The sequence below is a fragment of the Callospermophilus lateralis genome, chromosome 8 (assembly GCF_048772815.1).
Source record: "Callospermophilus lateralis isolate mCalLat2 chromosome 8, mCalLat2.hap1, whole genome shotgun sequence".
Taxonomy (NCBI): Eukaryota; Metazoa; Chordata; class Mammalia; order Rodentia; family Sciuridae; genus Callospermophilus; species Callospermophilus lateralis.
The window spans coordinates 85,295,241-85,310,252 of NC_135312.1; the positions used below are offsets into that span (position 1 = coordinate 85,295,241).

The 15,012-nt window shown below is 35.0% G+C and overlaps 1 protein-coding gene across 1 annotated transcript in view; it reads left to right on the forward strand.

Moving 5' to 3' along the window:
• Positions 1-15,012, forward strand: part of Col25a1 (collagen type XXV alpha 1 chain) — a 435,459-nt gene that overhangs the window by 337,745 nt on the left and 82,702 nt on the right. Inside the window, exon 12 of the mRNA XM_076864066.2 lies at positions 1,646-1,690. Within this exon, the coding sequence (XP_076720181.1) occupies positions 1,646-1,690 (45 nt within the window). The remainder of the gene's footprint in view (positions 1-1,645; positions 1,691-15,012) is intronic.

The following is a 15,012-nucleotide window of genomic DNA, read 5'->3' on the forward strand; positions in this document are numbered from 1 at the left end:
TGCTGCATTTCAGGGGTCCACTAAGTGTCCTCCTTTGTCAAGGTAACTGAAAAGTGACTTCCTGATTGTCATTTCAGTGTTATCCACAGTCATCCAAATTGACCATTACATTCTCCTGGGGGAGAATCTAGGGTTTCTAAAATTACACCAATACCACAGAGGTAAATATGTCACTAGCAGGAAGAAGGCTCTTTGCAAACAAAATAAAAGGAAGTCCCCCATTCCCCACTAACTTCCCCTCCTGCGGGGGGGGGTGGGGGGGTGGGGAGGGATAGTTAACCTGCAGAAAACTAAAGAAAACCATTTTATTATAACAGGTGGAAAAGTGATTATTCTTTATCTTTGGAATCCATCAAAGATAGAGACTTTTTATCCCCCAAGCACTGGGCATGTGGCATCTGTTGAAACATAATCCTACAAACCAAGTAAAAGCCAATGAGTTGTGAGACAACTTGTGTATAGGAACACTTTGTCCCTCTCAATAATGTCTCTATTAAGCATGGTGTGAAATTGTAAAGCTACCCTAATCCACATTCGACCAGGATAAAATTACTGCTTCAGCCTTCGGGAAGTACTTTAATGACCCACCCCCATATAATCATTGAATGAACCAAGGAATTTACCATCTTAATTTGTTTTGCATATAATTACTTTTTTGAGGGGGAAAGGGTAGACTGATTTTTAGAACAGGTTTTGGTGGGTCATTACTATTAAAAAAAAAATTCCCATTATTATTAAAGAAATTTAATATACATCTACAAAGAAGAAAATCTGTTTTCTAGTTCTAGACAAAGAATAAGCACATTGTATTTTAAAATGATTTCTCCAGAGCCTAAAAGGGAGGTGTAAGGGAGGGAAATGACATCACTGTTTGCTAATGCTTCTGTGTCCACTTAAATGACTTAGATTTTCTTGAGTCAAATTAGCTTTCCTACTCTCAGTGCACCCCATCTATGCCCAACCATCCATACTCACCCAAGTATGTATGTGTGCACTTGCACACACACACACATCTTAAAATGTTTTGTGCAGGAGTTATTTTTTTTCCTGATCAGTGTATAACATTTATTATATTTTTTGAGTCCACTCTGAAGACATTCAAATTTGGGTGGCATAAACATACTACCTGAGAGTCCAGGGGGAAAATACTTCAAATACAAAAATCTTGAGTTTACAACATGGGTCCTTTATTTAGGTGTAGAACAAACAGTTGTTATTTTAATATATTTTTGTGTTATTTACACTCTTGAAATTCAAGAATTACTGCTAGTGTAAGGCTCTTTCCAGATGGAACAAAGGCTATATATTTCTTAACAACAAAATTTAAAGCCATATAACTTCCTGATAGATATGGATCTCAATTTATGACATGAAATTCTTTAAAATCATATTAGGGTTAAGTGGATATTTGGAAACAAGTTTAAATTTTAACTTGAGTTTTTGAGAAAGCTTGAAGACTACCTATGTTATATATTTTCAGACAGTGAATAAGATCTGAAAAAAACATAATCTTATAATTTTTTGCACATAAGTTCTGTGATGTTTTACCAAGGTAAAGTTATGACTGACATAACTAACACAATATAAATTTAGAATTGAAATATTGTGTGATTATGCAACTTAATTTAATTATGAATCTCCTTAGGGTTCCATTGGAGCACCTGGAATCCCAGGAATGAATGGACAAAAGGTGAGTTCCTTTGAATATATAATTTCTTTTATAATTTGGAGAGCATTCAAATCACAAAATTATTCTAGTGAATGAGTCAACAATAAGTTTTTGTGCTTATAAAAGTACTACATATACTTCTGAAGTATGGAAAAGTATGGTACAAATGATCAAATCTGTGTCATTTAAAAAAAGGCACTAGTCAGAAACTGAAAATTTTCCATTGTAAGTATTTTGAATTCCAGTTTGATCAGTTATATGTATGATACAGCTATATCTTTTTTATAAATATAAATGGCTTAGGGAAATGCCAAATTTAACATTTTTCTTGAAGGACAAAATGCACTCTAGTTTATTCTAGTCATGGTTAAACTAGGTACTGTTTCTGGGTTAACAAAAGTTATTTTTAGAGAAAGAACCTATAAAACCTTCTGAATCCAGAAGCAAGCTTTTTTAATTGTTGAACAGAATTAGGGTTAAATACGCTTGCCATTCTCATACTAACGCTTTTGTGGTACTGTTAATTGTGAGGGAGAATAATAAAGTAAAACCAGAACTTCACAACTCCACATACACATATTTCCATGCCTCAGTGTATTTATTCCTTCCACATACTTACCGGTGGACAGAGCATCTAGCGTTATCCCGTGGATAAGTCTGATATTCTGTGCTCCCCAACAGTCCTGACTGGCTCTGCAATCTGGAACCTCTACAGAGACCAGGAAAGCCATTGTGAGAGCTGACAAAGCCCATGGCTGGGCTAGTCTACCAGAGGGCAGGATGCAGAGTTAGGGACTTTCCTGTCCCCCTCAGAGATCTGAGCCTAGGTTTTAGAAATCCTGTGACTCATCTGCTTATACTCCCAGAATATTTTAAATCCATGTGCCCTGGACCAAACTCTGAAATTATAAGGAGGCCAGCCTTTGCAAAGAGACTAAGATGCCTCATAATCCTTTCCATCTTTTCTCCATCTTGGCTTCTCTATCAGAACCTGCAAAGTGGCTAAAAGCATGATTGTGCTACTTAGAGGTAATGTGAATTTGACCAAGTCCTTAAAGTTTCTGGCCTCAGTTTCTCCTCTGGAAGAGAAAGACAGTAGCAGTTCCTTCCCAATAAGGTCAATGTAAGGAATAGTGTTTGCTATTACTAGTAAAATTTCCCTTCATTTTATTTTAGTGAAATTCTGGAAATTTGATGAATCTATGTGTGTAAAGACTCTCTTTTGGAATTACTTGCCTCTCAAGTGAAATTAATGTTCTTGACCAAGGCTTATGGCACCCATAGGCCATAAACCAAGCATGCAGCACTCATTCACAGCTAGCTAACCATGCCACAGCTCCATTTTCCACTTTGTGAAATGCATGTCCCTTTGCTTCACAAATTCTGGTAAGGACAGAAGATTAACTTTCTGGGTGGAGCATTGCAGATCATGGAGGGAAACATAAACACAATTTGTAAGTTTGTCCTTTTTAGGATCAATTTGAAAAATTATATAACTCGAAATGTTTTTTAACATTGGTGAAACCCAAAACTTGTGTGCCTAAGGTTAATGTTTTGCTTTGTCTTCTTTGTTTCTTTTTCTTTTTCCAACAATCATGAAAATTTATAGAAACCTTTAACCTGAAACAAAACAACTTTAAAGCTGTCACATGGACTCTTTTGAAGACTGCGTATTCTTTATTTTTGCAAGGAAATATGCAATTTCCTTAGCAAGAGAAAGGAATGTGACATTTTCTTGTCCTAGTCACCAAGTTTAAATTATATTTCAAGGAAAGAGAGACAGTTAATATTTGCAGTTTTATGTTTTGTTATACATCCTTGTGGCATTTGCAATGTGTTTTCTCTAAAACCTAGAGAAACCAAATGTTTTCACACTTTTATGAAGGTCTCAGCAAAATGTAGTTTGAGTTTGTTTTTTCTGCTTCATCAATCTAGACATAAAACTCTGTATATAAAACTTCTGTTCATCCTACTTATTATTTAACAATGGAATAGCTGTTATGTTGTCTTTAGGAAAAGAAGGTGCAAACATGAGTCTCCTTCACTGAGATGGCTGGTCATTTAGACAGTAAAGACAAGGTTGGCAGTACTATATAATAATTCTATAGCTCAGACTCACAGAAGGAATCTTGAACTTGTAAAAGTGCTTTTCTAAAAGAGAGAGCTTATAATGACATAATAATTTTTAAAAAGCACTCCATGTCCTTAAACTGTCTTGAGAGAACATTTTCTTCCACATTATAGATTCACTTTTTCTGAATTAATACTTTTGATGCCCAGAAAATCATTTTCAGACAATCGTTAAGAGAGGGTTATCATTTCTAAGCCATGAAATATGGCAAATAACAACCAGGAAATAAAAAGTGTTTTCTCTTGTGTTTGAAAAACAAAGGAAAAGTAAATTATTTTAATATAATATTTTGTTTTCTACAAGACATTTTTATCTGTCATTCAGATTGACAAAATTGGTAATTAGCCTTGGTCACTAATTTGATGGTGATTTTTTTTACACTTATTTTCCTCTATTAGTCACCTTACTTGCTAATCAGAATGTTAGTTCTTTGTGACGGTCTTCTAATTCTTTAGATTGTGCTAGGAAAAAAAGACTTGCAGTAACCCAGCACTAAACTCTACTCTAGTTCCTCCTAGCATCCCAACCTACACTAGTTACTAAGCATCCTTCTGTGAAAAGCAGGAGGCTGGTGAGGTGTAGAGGAAAGAACATGGTCTCCAGTCAAAGACAGGGTGCTGTGTTTAAAAAGGTCCTTGCCTGGGCATGTTACAGAACCTGTTTCAGTCTCCAGTATAAAATGTAGAGATGGATCTTGGTTGCTAGACTAAGTGTCTAAAGTGAACCTTATATAAGAGATGCTCAGTAAATTTTGAAAAGCCTTGATAGTAGAACCATCATGCTCTAAAAATCTCCGCAGCCAGGCTTGGTGGCCCTGCCTATAACACAGCTACTCAGGAGGCTGAGGCAGGAGGATCACAAATTTGAGGCCAGGCTGGGCAGCTTAATGAGACCCTGTCTCAAAATAAAATTTTAGAAAGTGGGTGGGGATGTAGTTCAGTGGCACAGTGCCCCTGGGTTCAGTCCCCAGTACAATGAGGGGGAGGGTGGAGGAGAGGGGAGAAAGGTAAAGCTACATTCCCAGCCCATTTTATTATTTTTTATAATTCTCACAGTTACAGGTATATCAACATTTTATTTATGTTCACATACAAAAACGTACACGTGGCAAGATGTGTCTATGTGTATGTGTATGTCAGAATATTTTTTTTATTAGCTACACATGACATTACAATGATCTTGGGAATTCATACATTTGAATCAATTGGGGTATGATTTCTCATTTTTCTGTCAGAATATTTTAAATCCTTCAGATAACACTGAGAAGCATGGACTGTTTAAAATGATGTTATGATAAACCATTTTTTAAATTAATTTTTTATTTTAAATGACAGTAGAGTGCATTACAATTCTTATTACACATATAGAGCACAATTTTTCATATCTCTATAAAGTATATTCATACCATTTTGTGTCTTCATACATGTACTTTGGACAATAATGTCTATCACATTCCACCATCATTTCTAACCCCATGCCCTCTCCTTTACCCTCCCACTCCTCTGCCCTATCTAAAGTTTGTCTATTCCTCCCATGATCCGCCTCCCTACCCCATTATGAATCAACCTCCTTATATCAGAGAAAACATTTGGCGTTTGTTTTTTTAGGGATTGGCTAAGTTCACTTAGCATTATCTTCTCCAGTGCCATCCATTTACCTGCAAATGCCATGATTTTATTCTCTTTTATTGCTGAGTAATATTCCATTGTATATATATGCCACAGTTTTTAAATCCATTCATCTATTGAAGGGCATCTAGGTTGGTTCCACAGTTTAGCTAGTGTGAATTGTGCTGCTATAAACACTGATGTGGCTGTGTCCCTATAGTATGCTGGCTTTAATTCCTTTGGGTATAGACCAAGGAGAGGGATAGCTGGGTCAAATGGTGGTTCTATTCCCAGTTTTCCAATAAATCTCCATACTGCTTTCCATATTGGCTAGACCAATATTTGGAGTCCCCCCAGCAATGTATGAATGTACCTTTATGCCCACATTCTTGTCAACATTTATTGTTGTTTGTCTTTAATAGCTGCCATTCTGACTGGAGTGAAATGAAATCTTACAGTGGTTTTGATTTGCATTTCTCTAATTGCTAGTGATGATGAACAGTTTTTCATATATTTGTATATTGATTGGTTGTATATCATCTTCTGAGAAGTGTCTGTTCATGTCCTTCATGCATTTATTGATTGGGTTATTTGATTTTTTTTTTTTTTTTGGTGTTTAGCTTTTTGAATTCTTTATATACCCTAGAGATTAGTGCTCTATCTGATGTGTGAGCAGTAAAAACTTGCTCCCAAGATGTAGGCTCTCTTTTCACCTCAGAGATTGTTTCTTTTGCTGAGAAGAAACTTTTTGGTTTGAGTCCATCCCATTTATTAATCCTTGATTTTAATTCTTGCGTCAAAGGAGTCTTATTAAGGAAGTTGGGGCCTAATCCCACATGATGGAGATTAGGGCCTACTTTTTCTTTTGTTAGCCACAGGGTCTCTAGTTGTATTCCTAGGTTCTTGATCCATTTTGAGTTGAATTTTGTGCATGGTGAGAGATAGGGGTTTAATTTCATTTTGTTGCGTATGGATTTCCAGTTTTCCCAGCACCATTTGTTGAAGAGGCTCTTTTCTCTAATGCATGTTTTTTGGTGCCTTTATCTAATATAAGATCATTGTAATTATGTGGGTTAGTCTATGTGTCCTCTATTCTGTACCATTGGTCTACCAGTCTGTTTTGGTGCCAATATCATGCTTTTTTGTTACTATTCCTCTGAGGTATAGTTTAAGGTCTGGTATAGTGATGCCACCTGATTCATTCTTCTTGCTGGGGATTGCTTTAGCTATTCTGGTTCTCTTATTTTTCCAGATGAATTTCACGACTGATTTTTCTATTTCTATGAGGAATGTCATTGGGATTTTGATCAAAATTGCATTAAATCTATATAGTGCTTTTGGAAGTATTGTCATTTTGATAATATTAATTTTGCCTATCCAAGAGCAAGGAAGAGATCTTCTTTCCCTTCTAAGGACTTCTTTGATTTCTTTCTTTAGGGCTCTGTAATTTTCCTTATATAGATCCTTCACCTATTTTAAGTTGATTCCCCAGTATTTTTTTTTTTTTTTTTGGCTATTGTAAATGGAATAGTTTTCCTTTTTTCCCTTTCTGAGGATTTGTCACTGATAGACAGAAATGCCTTTGATTTATGGGTGCTGATTTTATATCCTGCTACTTTGCTGAATTTATTTACTAGTTCTAGAAATTTTCTGGTAGAACTTTTAGGGTCTTCTAGGTTTAGAATCATATCATCAGCAAATAGTGCCAAATTGAGTTTTTCTTTGCCTCTGTGTATCCCTTTAATTTCTTTCATCTGTCTAATTGCTCTGGCCAGTGTTTCAAGAACTATGTTACATAGAAGTGGTGAAAGAGGGCATGCTTATCTTGTTCCAGTTTTTAACCTTCAATTTTTCTGCATTTAGAATGAAATTGGCCTGGGACTTGGCATAGATAGCCTTTATGATGTTGATATATGTTCCTATTATCCCTAATTTTTCTAGTGTTTTGAACATGAAGGGGTGCTACATTTTGTCAGATGCTTTTTTCTGTGTCTGTTGAGATGATTATATGATTCTTATCTTTAAGTCTATTGATGTGATGAATTACATTTATTGATTTCCATGTGTTGAACCAACCTTGCATCCCTAGGATGAATCCCACTTGATCATGGTGCACAATCTTTTTGATATGTTTTTATATTCAATTTGCCAGAATTTTATTGAGATTTTTTGCATTTATGTTCATTAGAGATATTGGTCTGAAGTTTTCGGGTTTTTTGATGTGTCTTTGCCTGGTTTTGGAATCAGGATGATATTGGCCTCATAGAATGAGTTTGGAAGTGCTGCCTCTTTTTCTATGTCCTGAAATAAGTTGAAGAGTATTGGTATTAGTTCTTCTTTAACAGTCTTGTAGGACTCAGCTGTGTATCCATCTGGTACTGGGCTTTTCTTGGTTGGTAGACTTCTGATGGTACCTTCTATTTTGTCACTTGAAATTGATCTGTTTAAATTATGTATATCATCCTGATTCAAATTGTTTTACTCTAGAAATTTGTTGATGCCTTCGATATTTTCTACTTTATTGGAGTACAAGTTTTCAAAATAATTTCTAGTTATCTTCTGTATTTCTGTAGTGTCTGTCGTGATATTTCCTTTTTCATCACATATGTTAGTAATTTGAATTTCCTCTCTCCTTCTCTTCATTAGCATGGCTAAGAGGCTATCAATTTTATTTATTTTTTTCAAAGAACCAACTTTTTGTTCTGTCAGTTTTTTCAATTGTTTCTTGTGTTTCAATTTCATTGATTTCAGCTCTGATTTTAATTATTTCCTGTCTTCTCTTCTTTTTATGTTGATTTGTTCTTCTTTTTCTAGGGCTTTGAGATGTAATGTAAGTCATTTATTTGTTGACTTTTTCTTCTTTTAAGGAATTAACTCCATGCAATAAACTTTCCTCTTAGAACTGCTTTCATACTGCCCCAGAGATTTCGATATGTTGTATCTGTGTTCTCAGTCACCTCTAAAAATTTTTTAATCTCCTCCTTGATGTCTTCTGTAACCCATTGTTCATTCAGTAGCATATTATTTAGTCTCCAGGTGTTGGAGTGTATTTTATTTCTTATTTTATCATTGATTTCTAATTTCATTTCACTATGATCTGATAGAATTCAGGGTAGCATCTCTACTTTTTTATATTTGCTAAAAGTTGCTTTGTGGCATAGTATATGGTTTATTTTAGAGAAGGATCCATGTGCTGCTGAGAAGAAAGAGTATTCTCTCATTGGAGGTTGAAATATTCTATATATGTCAGTTAAGTCTAAGTTATTGATTGTATTATTGAGTTCTATAGTTTCTTTGTTCAGATTTTGTTTGGAAGATCTATCTAGTGATAAAAGAGGTGTGTTAAAGTCACCCAAAATTATTGTGTTCTGGTCTATTTGACTCTTAAACTTGAGAAGAGTTTATTTGATGCTCCATTGTTTGGGGAGTATATATTTATAATTATTAAGTCTTGTTGGTGTATGTTTCCCTTGAGCAGTATGTAGTGTCCTTCTTTATTCTTTTTTATTAACTTTAGCTTGAAGTCTACTTTATTTGGTGTGAAGATGGAAACCCTTGCTTGCCTCCACTGTCTATGTGAGTGGTATAATTTTTCCCAACCCCTCACATTCATTCTATGTATGTCTTTTCCTATGAGATGAGTCTCTTGGAGTCAGCATATTGTTGGGTCTTTTCTTTTCTTTTTTTTTTTGGATCCAATCTGCTAGTCTGTCTATTGATTGGTGAGTTTAGGTCATTAACATTCAAGGTTATTAATTGAGACATGATTTGTATTCCCAGCTATTTTTGTTTACTTTTGGTATTTAATGTGCCTTGGTTTCTCCTCTGATTAGATTTTCCTTTAGTGTACTACCTCCCTCTGCTGATTTTCATCATTGTTTTTCATTTCCTCTCCATGGAATATTTTGCTGAGGATGTTGTATAGTGCAGGCTTCCTAATTGTAAATTCTTTTAACTTTTGTTTATCATGGAAAGTTTTTATTTCATCATTGAATCTAAAGCTTAGTTTTGCTAGATATAAGAATCTTGGTTAACATCCGTTTTCTTTCAGAGCTTGGTATATGTTGTTGCATGATCTCCTGGCTTTGAGGGTCTGGGTTGAAAAATCTGCTGAAATACAAATTGGTCTCCCCCATATATGATCTGATTCCTCTTTCTTGCATCTTTAAGATTCTATCCTTATTCTGTATGCTAGGCATTTTCATTATAATGTGTCTTGGTGTAGATCTGTTGTAATTTTGTACATTTGGTGTCCTGTATTTGATTTTCCAATTCGTTCTTCATGCTTGGGAAATTTTCTGATATTATCTCATTGAAGAGATTGTGCATTCCTTTGGTTTGAAACTCTGTGCCTTCCTCTATCCCAGTAACTCTTAGATTTGGTCTTTTGAGGCTGTCCCATAATTCTTGGATGTTCTGTTCATGGTTTCTTACTGTCTTCACTGTGTGATCAACTTTATTTTCCAGATTGTATACTTTGTCTTCATTATCTGACATTCTTTCTTCCAAGTGATCTAGTCTTTTGGTTATGCTTTCTATTGAATTTTTTTCTTTGATTTATTGTATCCTTCATATCAAGGATTTTTGACTGTTTTTTTTCAGTCTCTAGCTCCCTCTTGAAGTAATCTTTTGCTACCTGTATTTGCTCTCTTATCTCTTTGTTGGAGTGATATTTTTGCTTGTATTTGCTCATTTAGGTCATTCTTTAATTCACAGATCATTTTAATTATGAACCATATGAACTCCTTCTCTGACATTTCATCAACTTCACTGTCCGTAGGTTCTGTTATTATTGTATCCTGGTTTGTTTGGGGCACTTTCCTCTCTTGTTTTTTTATGTTGTCCATGTGTCTTCCTTTCTTGCGGCATGGATCTAAGATAATTCAGTTTCTTCCTTATATTCTTGTAATACCTTTGCAGATTGTCAGTACCTCACCTTGATGTTAGGCTTCCAGACTCTGCTGGTGTCCCTCAATGTATGCTACTGCAACTAAAGGTGGTGGCTGCAATAGCCAAGGTAACTCTAGATAATAGTTAAAGTGCCCCAAGATGGAAGCAATGTCTTACAGAGATGGGGCTGAAAGGATGGGCCTCATACTCCCTTTGGGATGCCTGCTCTAAGATGCAGCTGCTTCTAGGCCCTGTTTGTTGTCAAAAAGTTAGAGGCTACTGCATGGGGAAGGCTATGATAGTGACTGCAGTGTCTCAAGATGGAAGTGGGTTAGGCTTAGGCTCCCAGGTAGGGAGTGGGGTGAACTCAGATCTATCCTGGACCTGGGTCCTGCACAAGTGGGTTTGGACGGATCTGGGCTGGGCCTAGGCTCCCGTGCTGGTCAGAAGAGGTGGTCCTGTGATAGAACCATTTTCAAACTGAAGAATCCTTTGGCGGAATTTAAAGAATTTTCTACAATTTTTTTGGTATATTTATATATCAATTCTTTTAAAAATCTAACCTCTGAATGGGTGTTATTTACAACCTTTAATTTTTTGACTCTTTTCTCATCTTAATCATTTTTTTCATCTTAATCATCATAATGACAATTTATTTCAATAGCAATCAGTGACCAGCCTTGATGCACGTGCCATGCAAGAAAAGAGGTAGAGACAGATAAACAGCCCATAACAATTCGAGCTCATGCTCCTCTGAGTTCATATCCTCATCTCCTTTTAAAGAGAAAAAATAATGTCAAAGATCTTCAGGATTAAAAAAATATATATATTTTTTTGCCTAGGCAGACTAGAATTTTTTGAAGCCTGGATCATAAGGGATATTTTTTTCCAAAGCAAAATGATAAGTATTTCATAATCCTGTTTCAGAATTTATTATTGTCTTTAAAACTTCAAAATTTATTTAAATTAAAAATTGATATTAGTGTGTCACCTATGAATCTATCCTAGCTAGCTATGTGATTTTTAAGTAACATTAAATTTTAATTAGCTTATAGTTGTGGTATTTGGAATTCCTTTCATCTCTTACACATGAGTCTCACAGTTCTTCCCTGACATTAATCTTCACAGCATACTTCTAATGGCACTTTTATTGTAAGTATATTTAGAGAGCTGATAAATTGAGCCTCTCAGACTTCCAAAGGTCAAACCATTGATTCAAGCTGCACAGTGAGCTATACAGTGAACCCGATATCTTTTATTCCTGATTCATTTGCTGTAACCACTAAACATATGGTTTTTTTCTTTGCTACCTTGACTCCATCATTTTAAGAGTCTGAATTAAATTCCTGAAGGATTTCAATGTGTTGTGGTCTGTTTGTCTTCTGGCTAGTTCACCTAAAATTTTCCTGTAGCGCAATTTACACAGTCATCTATTACCCCGTATATTTATGACTTTCTGATGCTATACCTTAAGAAAAGATATTAAGAGCAAAATAAGTGACTGATTTCTGATTACAGATTAGTTAATGGTTCAGGGAAAGAATCTTACAATAATTCAGTTCTTCTATGGGTTAGAGGTGGGAATTAGATTATATTTATTAAATTTCCTGCTGTCTAAAATCAGTAATTATGTAGATTAGAATTCTGAGAATATGGGACTGCTCTTCTGCTAGTAGCTATAGTCATAGGACACCTCCTTTTTTCTTAAAGAACACCATCATTTTCCTTTTACAGAGCATTTTATAAAGTCAAATCACTTTAACCCTGAGTGTGGGCTGGGTGTTCTCAGGCTCACCCTGCTCTTGAAGTGACTTTGCACTCCATTTCACTTGTTTCAATGGAACAAAAGATAGTTCTGTTCTTTAAGTAATAAATTTTAAGTTCCTTTAGAAGGGAATAAAAAGTTAATTGAAAGAAGCTTTTTAATGCTGGCTGGAAATAAATCAATTATGGTCATATTTTCCTTCAAACCACTTCCCCCTCGGTTCACTTCAGCATATTTCAATGAAACTCAGAACTAGTTATCATTCTAGTAAATGAAAATATTGGGAGAGAGGAGAATAAAAATCAAAGGAATTGGGGTTGAGAAAAGGAGTTTAAGAAGTGAAGCTCCTCATAAGCCATTGCAGGACAAAGAAGCCACCGAGTGGAAGTATTTGAATGAATCACATCATGAAGTTTATTTATTTGCCATTTTAATTTAAAATACACTATATTTTTTAATAGAAGAGCATACAGAGATATTGACTCATTAGTTCTGAGTAAATTGCATCTGTAATTTGGGAAAGCTTTTGCCTCTAGATTCCCTTACATATGTCCATTGGTTCACGTATTGATTCTTTAGTCATTCATTCAACAGTGATTTATTCAAACTTTACAAAGTGCCAGGCACCAACTGAGTACCAGAGTTAAAGCTGTGTTCACTGTTATGGGATTTCCAGGCTAAGGGGAATAAGAACATTTATTAAACAATATTCTGAAAATATGTTAAGTTGCAATGCTATTAAGTAGTATGCAAGAGGAGCATAGGGCTGTCTGGCCTCTGGAAGACAAAGAGAGCTTCCTGGAACAGGTGACTTTAAGTGAGAATTAAAATCTGACAAGTGTTGTCAAGGGAAAGAATAACCATTACTATGTTGTAATACACACAAATTACAGATAACTTTGGTCTTAGAGTTCTGTTCTAAAACACCATAGTAGTACTAATCACTATGGGGTTTTTAAATTTATCATGGATAACCAATACTCCAAATTTTGCACCACTAAAATGTTAAATAATATAAGCCACAAAACCAGTTTTTGTATCATTAGATCAAATTTCTAATATCAATTTAGAATTTGAAATTTTTATAAAAATAAAACTGCATTGAGATAGTTTATTGTGATAATCATAACATAGTAACATCTACCAGGTTTCATTTATTTGACCTCTGGTCACAGTGCCAAGGGGCCAACCATTATCTAACTGTAAAACAGCATGGATGCTGAACATGGTGGTTCTCACCTGTAACCCCAGCAATTTAGGAGGCTGATGTAGGATGTTCATAAGTTTGAGACCAGCTTGGCAAATTAGCAAGATCCTATCTCTAAATAAAAAATTATAAGGACTAGCATGTAGTCCCGTGGTAAAACTACTCTGGGTTCAATCCCCAGTGCCCAAAACAAAACAAAACAAACAAACAATAAAAACAATGCAGCATTGTTGAGGTTAATTTATAAGAAATTAAATTTTTTTTCAAGATTATCTTCTGTTCTTTGCCTAGTGCAGAGAACAAGAGTTGTATAAAATAATTACTAGCGGGACACAGTTACACACCTGTAATCCCAGAGGATCAGGAGCCTAGAGCAGGAGGATGGCAAGTTCAAAGCCAGCCTCAGCAACTTGGGGAGACCTTGTCCAAAAATAAAAAATAAAAAGGATTGTGAGGGTCTGGGGGAGGCATGTGGCTTAGTGGTTAAGCACCCCAGGGGTTCAAACCCTTGTACCAAAAAAAATAAAATAATTACTGAAATTCACTCAGCACTTACTAGCTGCCAGATTCTATTTTAAGGGTTCTGTGCATACTAACTCACACAGTTCATAGTGAACTGTGTGAGTAGTATGCACAGAACCCTTAAAATAGATTATTTCCATTTTATTAATGAGAAAATAGAGGTACAAAAGCACAAATTTTCTCCTCAGGGTCACCCAGGTGTTACGATTGAATAGCCTTCAAAGCCAGAAATTCTGCTTCTAATGCATAATAGTAGTTAAGAATGTGGGTTTTTAAAATCACATTGATTGGTACAACTATAATATTTTTTAATTTTACATTATTGACACAACTATTATGTTACATGATTGATATAACTATTATGTTATTTTATAGTTTCAGACATTTGTAATTCTTAAATATTGGTAGTTTTTAACAAAGCATGTTGAAAGTCTGGTTACTGGGTTTAATGTGAATGTGAAAATCTCAGCACTGTATACCCAATGCCTGATTAGCATTGCTCCTAGGTATTTGTATGACCTTGGACAAATTGCCTTCTCTGAACCTTAGTTTCCTCATTTGTCAAATAGAGATTATCACATTTACCTCAGAGTTTAATCAGAAAAAATAATGGAAGTAAGTATAATTGTAAATATAATAAATATAATTTTCTATTAAAAGACGAGAACTTTCCTCTCTGCATTAGAGGCCTTAATACCTCCATGACACAAATCTCCTGGGTGCCCAAGTGAGTATTAGTAAAGTATTATCTCATTTTACTCTCCACTGACCTTTAGAATTTTTCCAGTTGAACAAAGCTAGTTAAAACTTCCATTATAAATTAAGCACATTCTCTTTGTAAAAGAAAAAAACATATATCATTCAAACTATTCATAGCAGGGATGAGGGGCCAGGTAGGGAGTTCATCAGTGGGACCCGTGTGTACCACTACCTGGCCATCAAACGTTACAAGTGTGCTCAAAACAAATAGTTCCTGTTATTTATGTAAATTTCATCCAGATAAACTCAAGTGGTCTATCTTCTGAGACCCCTAAATTCTTAGCTATCTCCCTGCATTTCATTTCCATTCTTCTACTTATCTGTCTACATTAGCAATATAGAAAATTAAAATTGTTAGCCAGAAGACCTCTTTATTAAATAGCTTATACTTCTTTATTAAATAGCTTTAATATATAGCTTATATCATTGATACAACAGTGTTTTCTTATTTCACATTTTTAG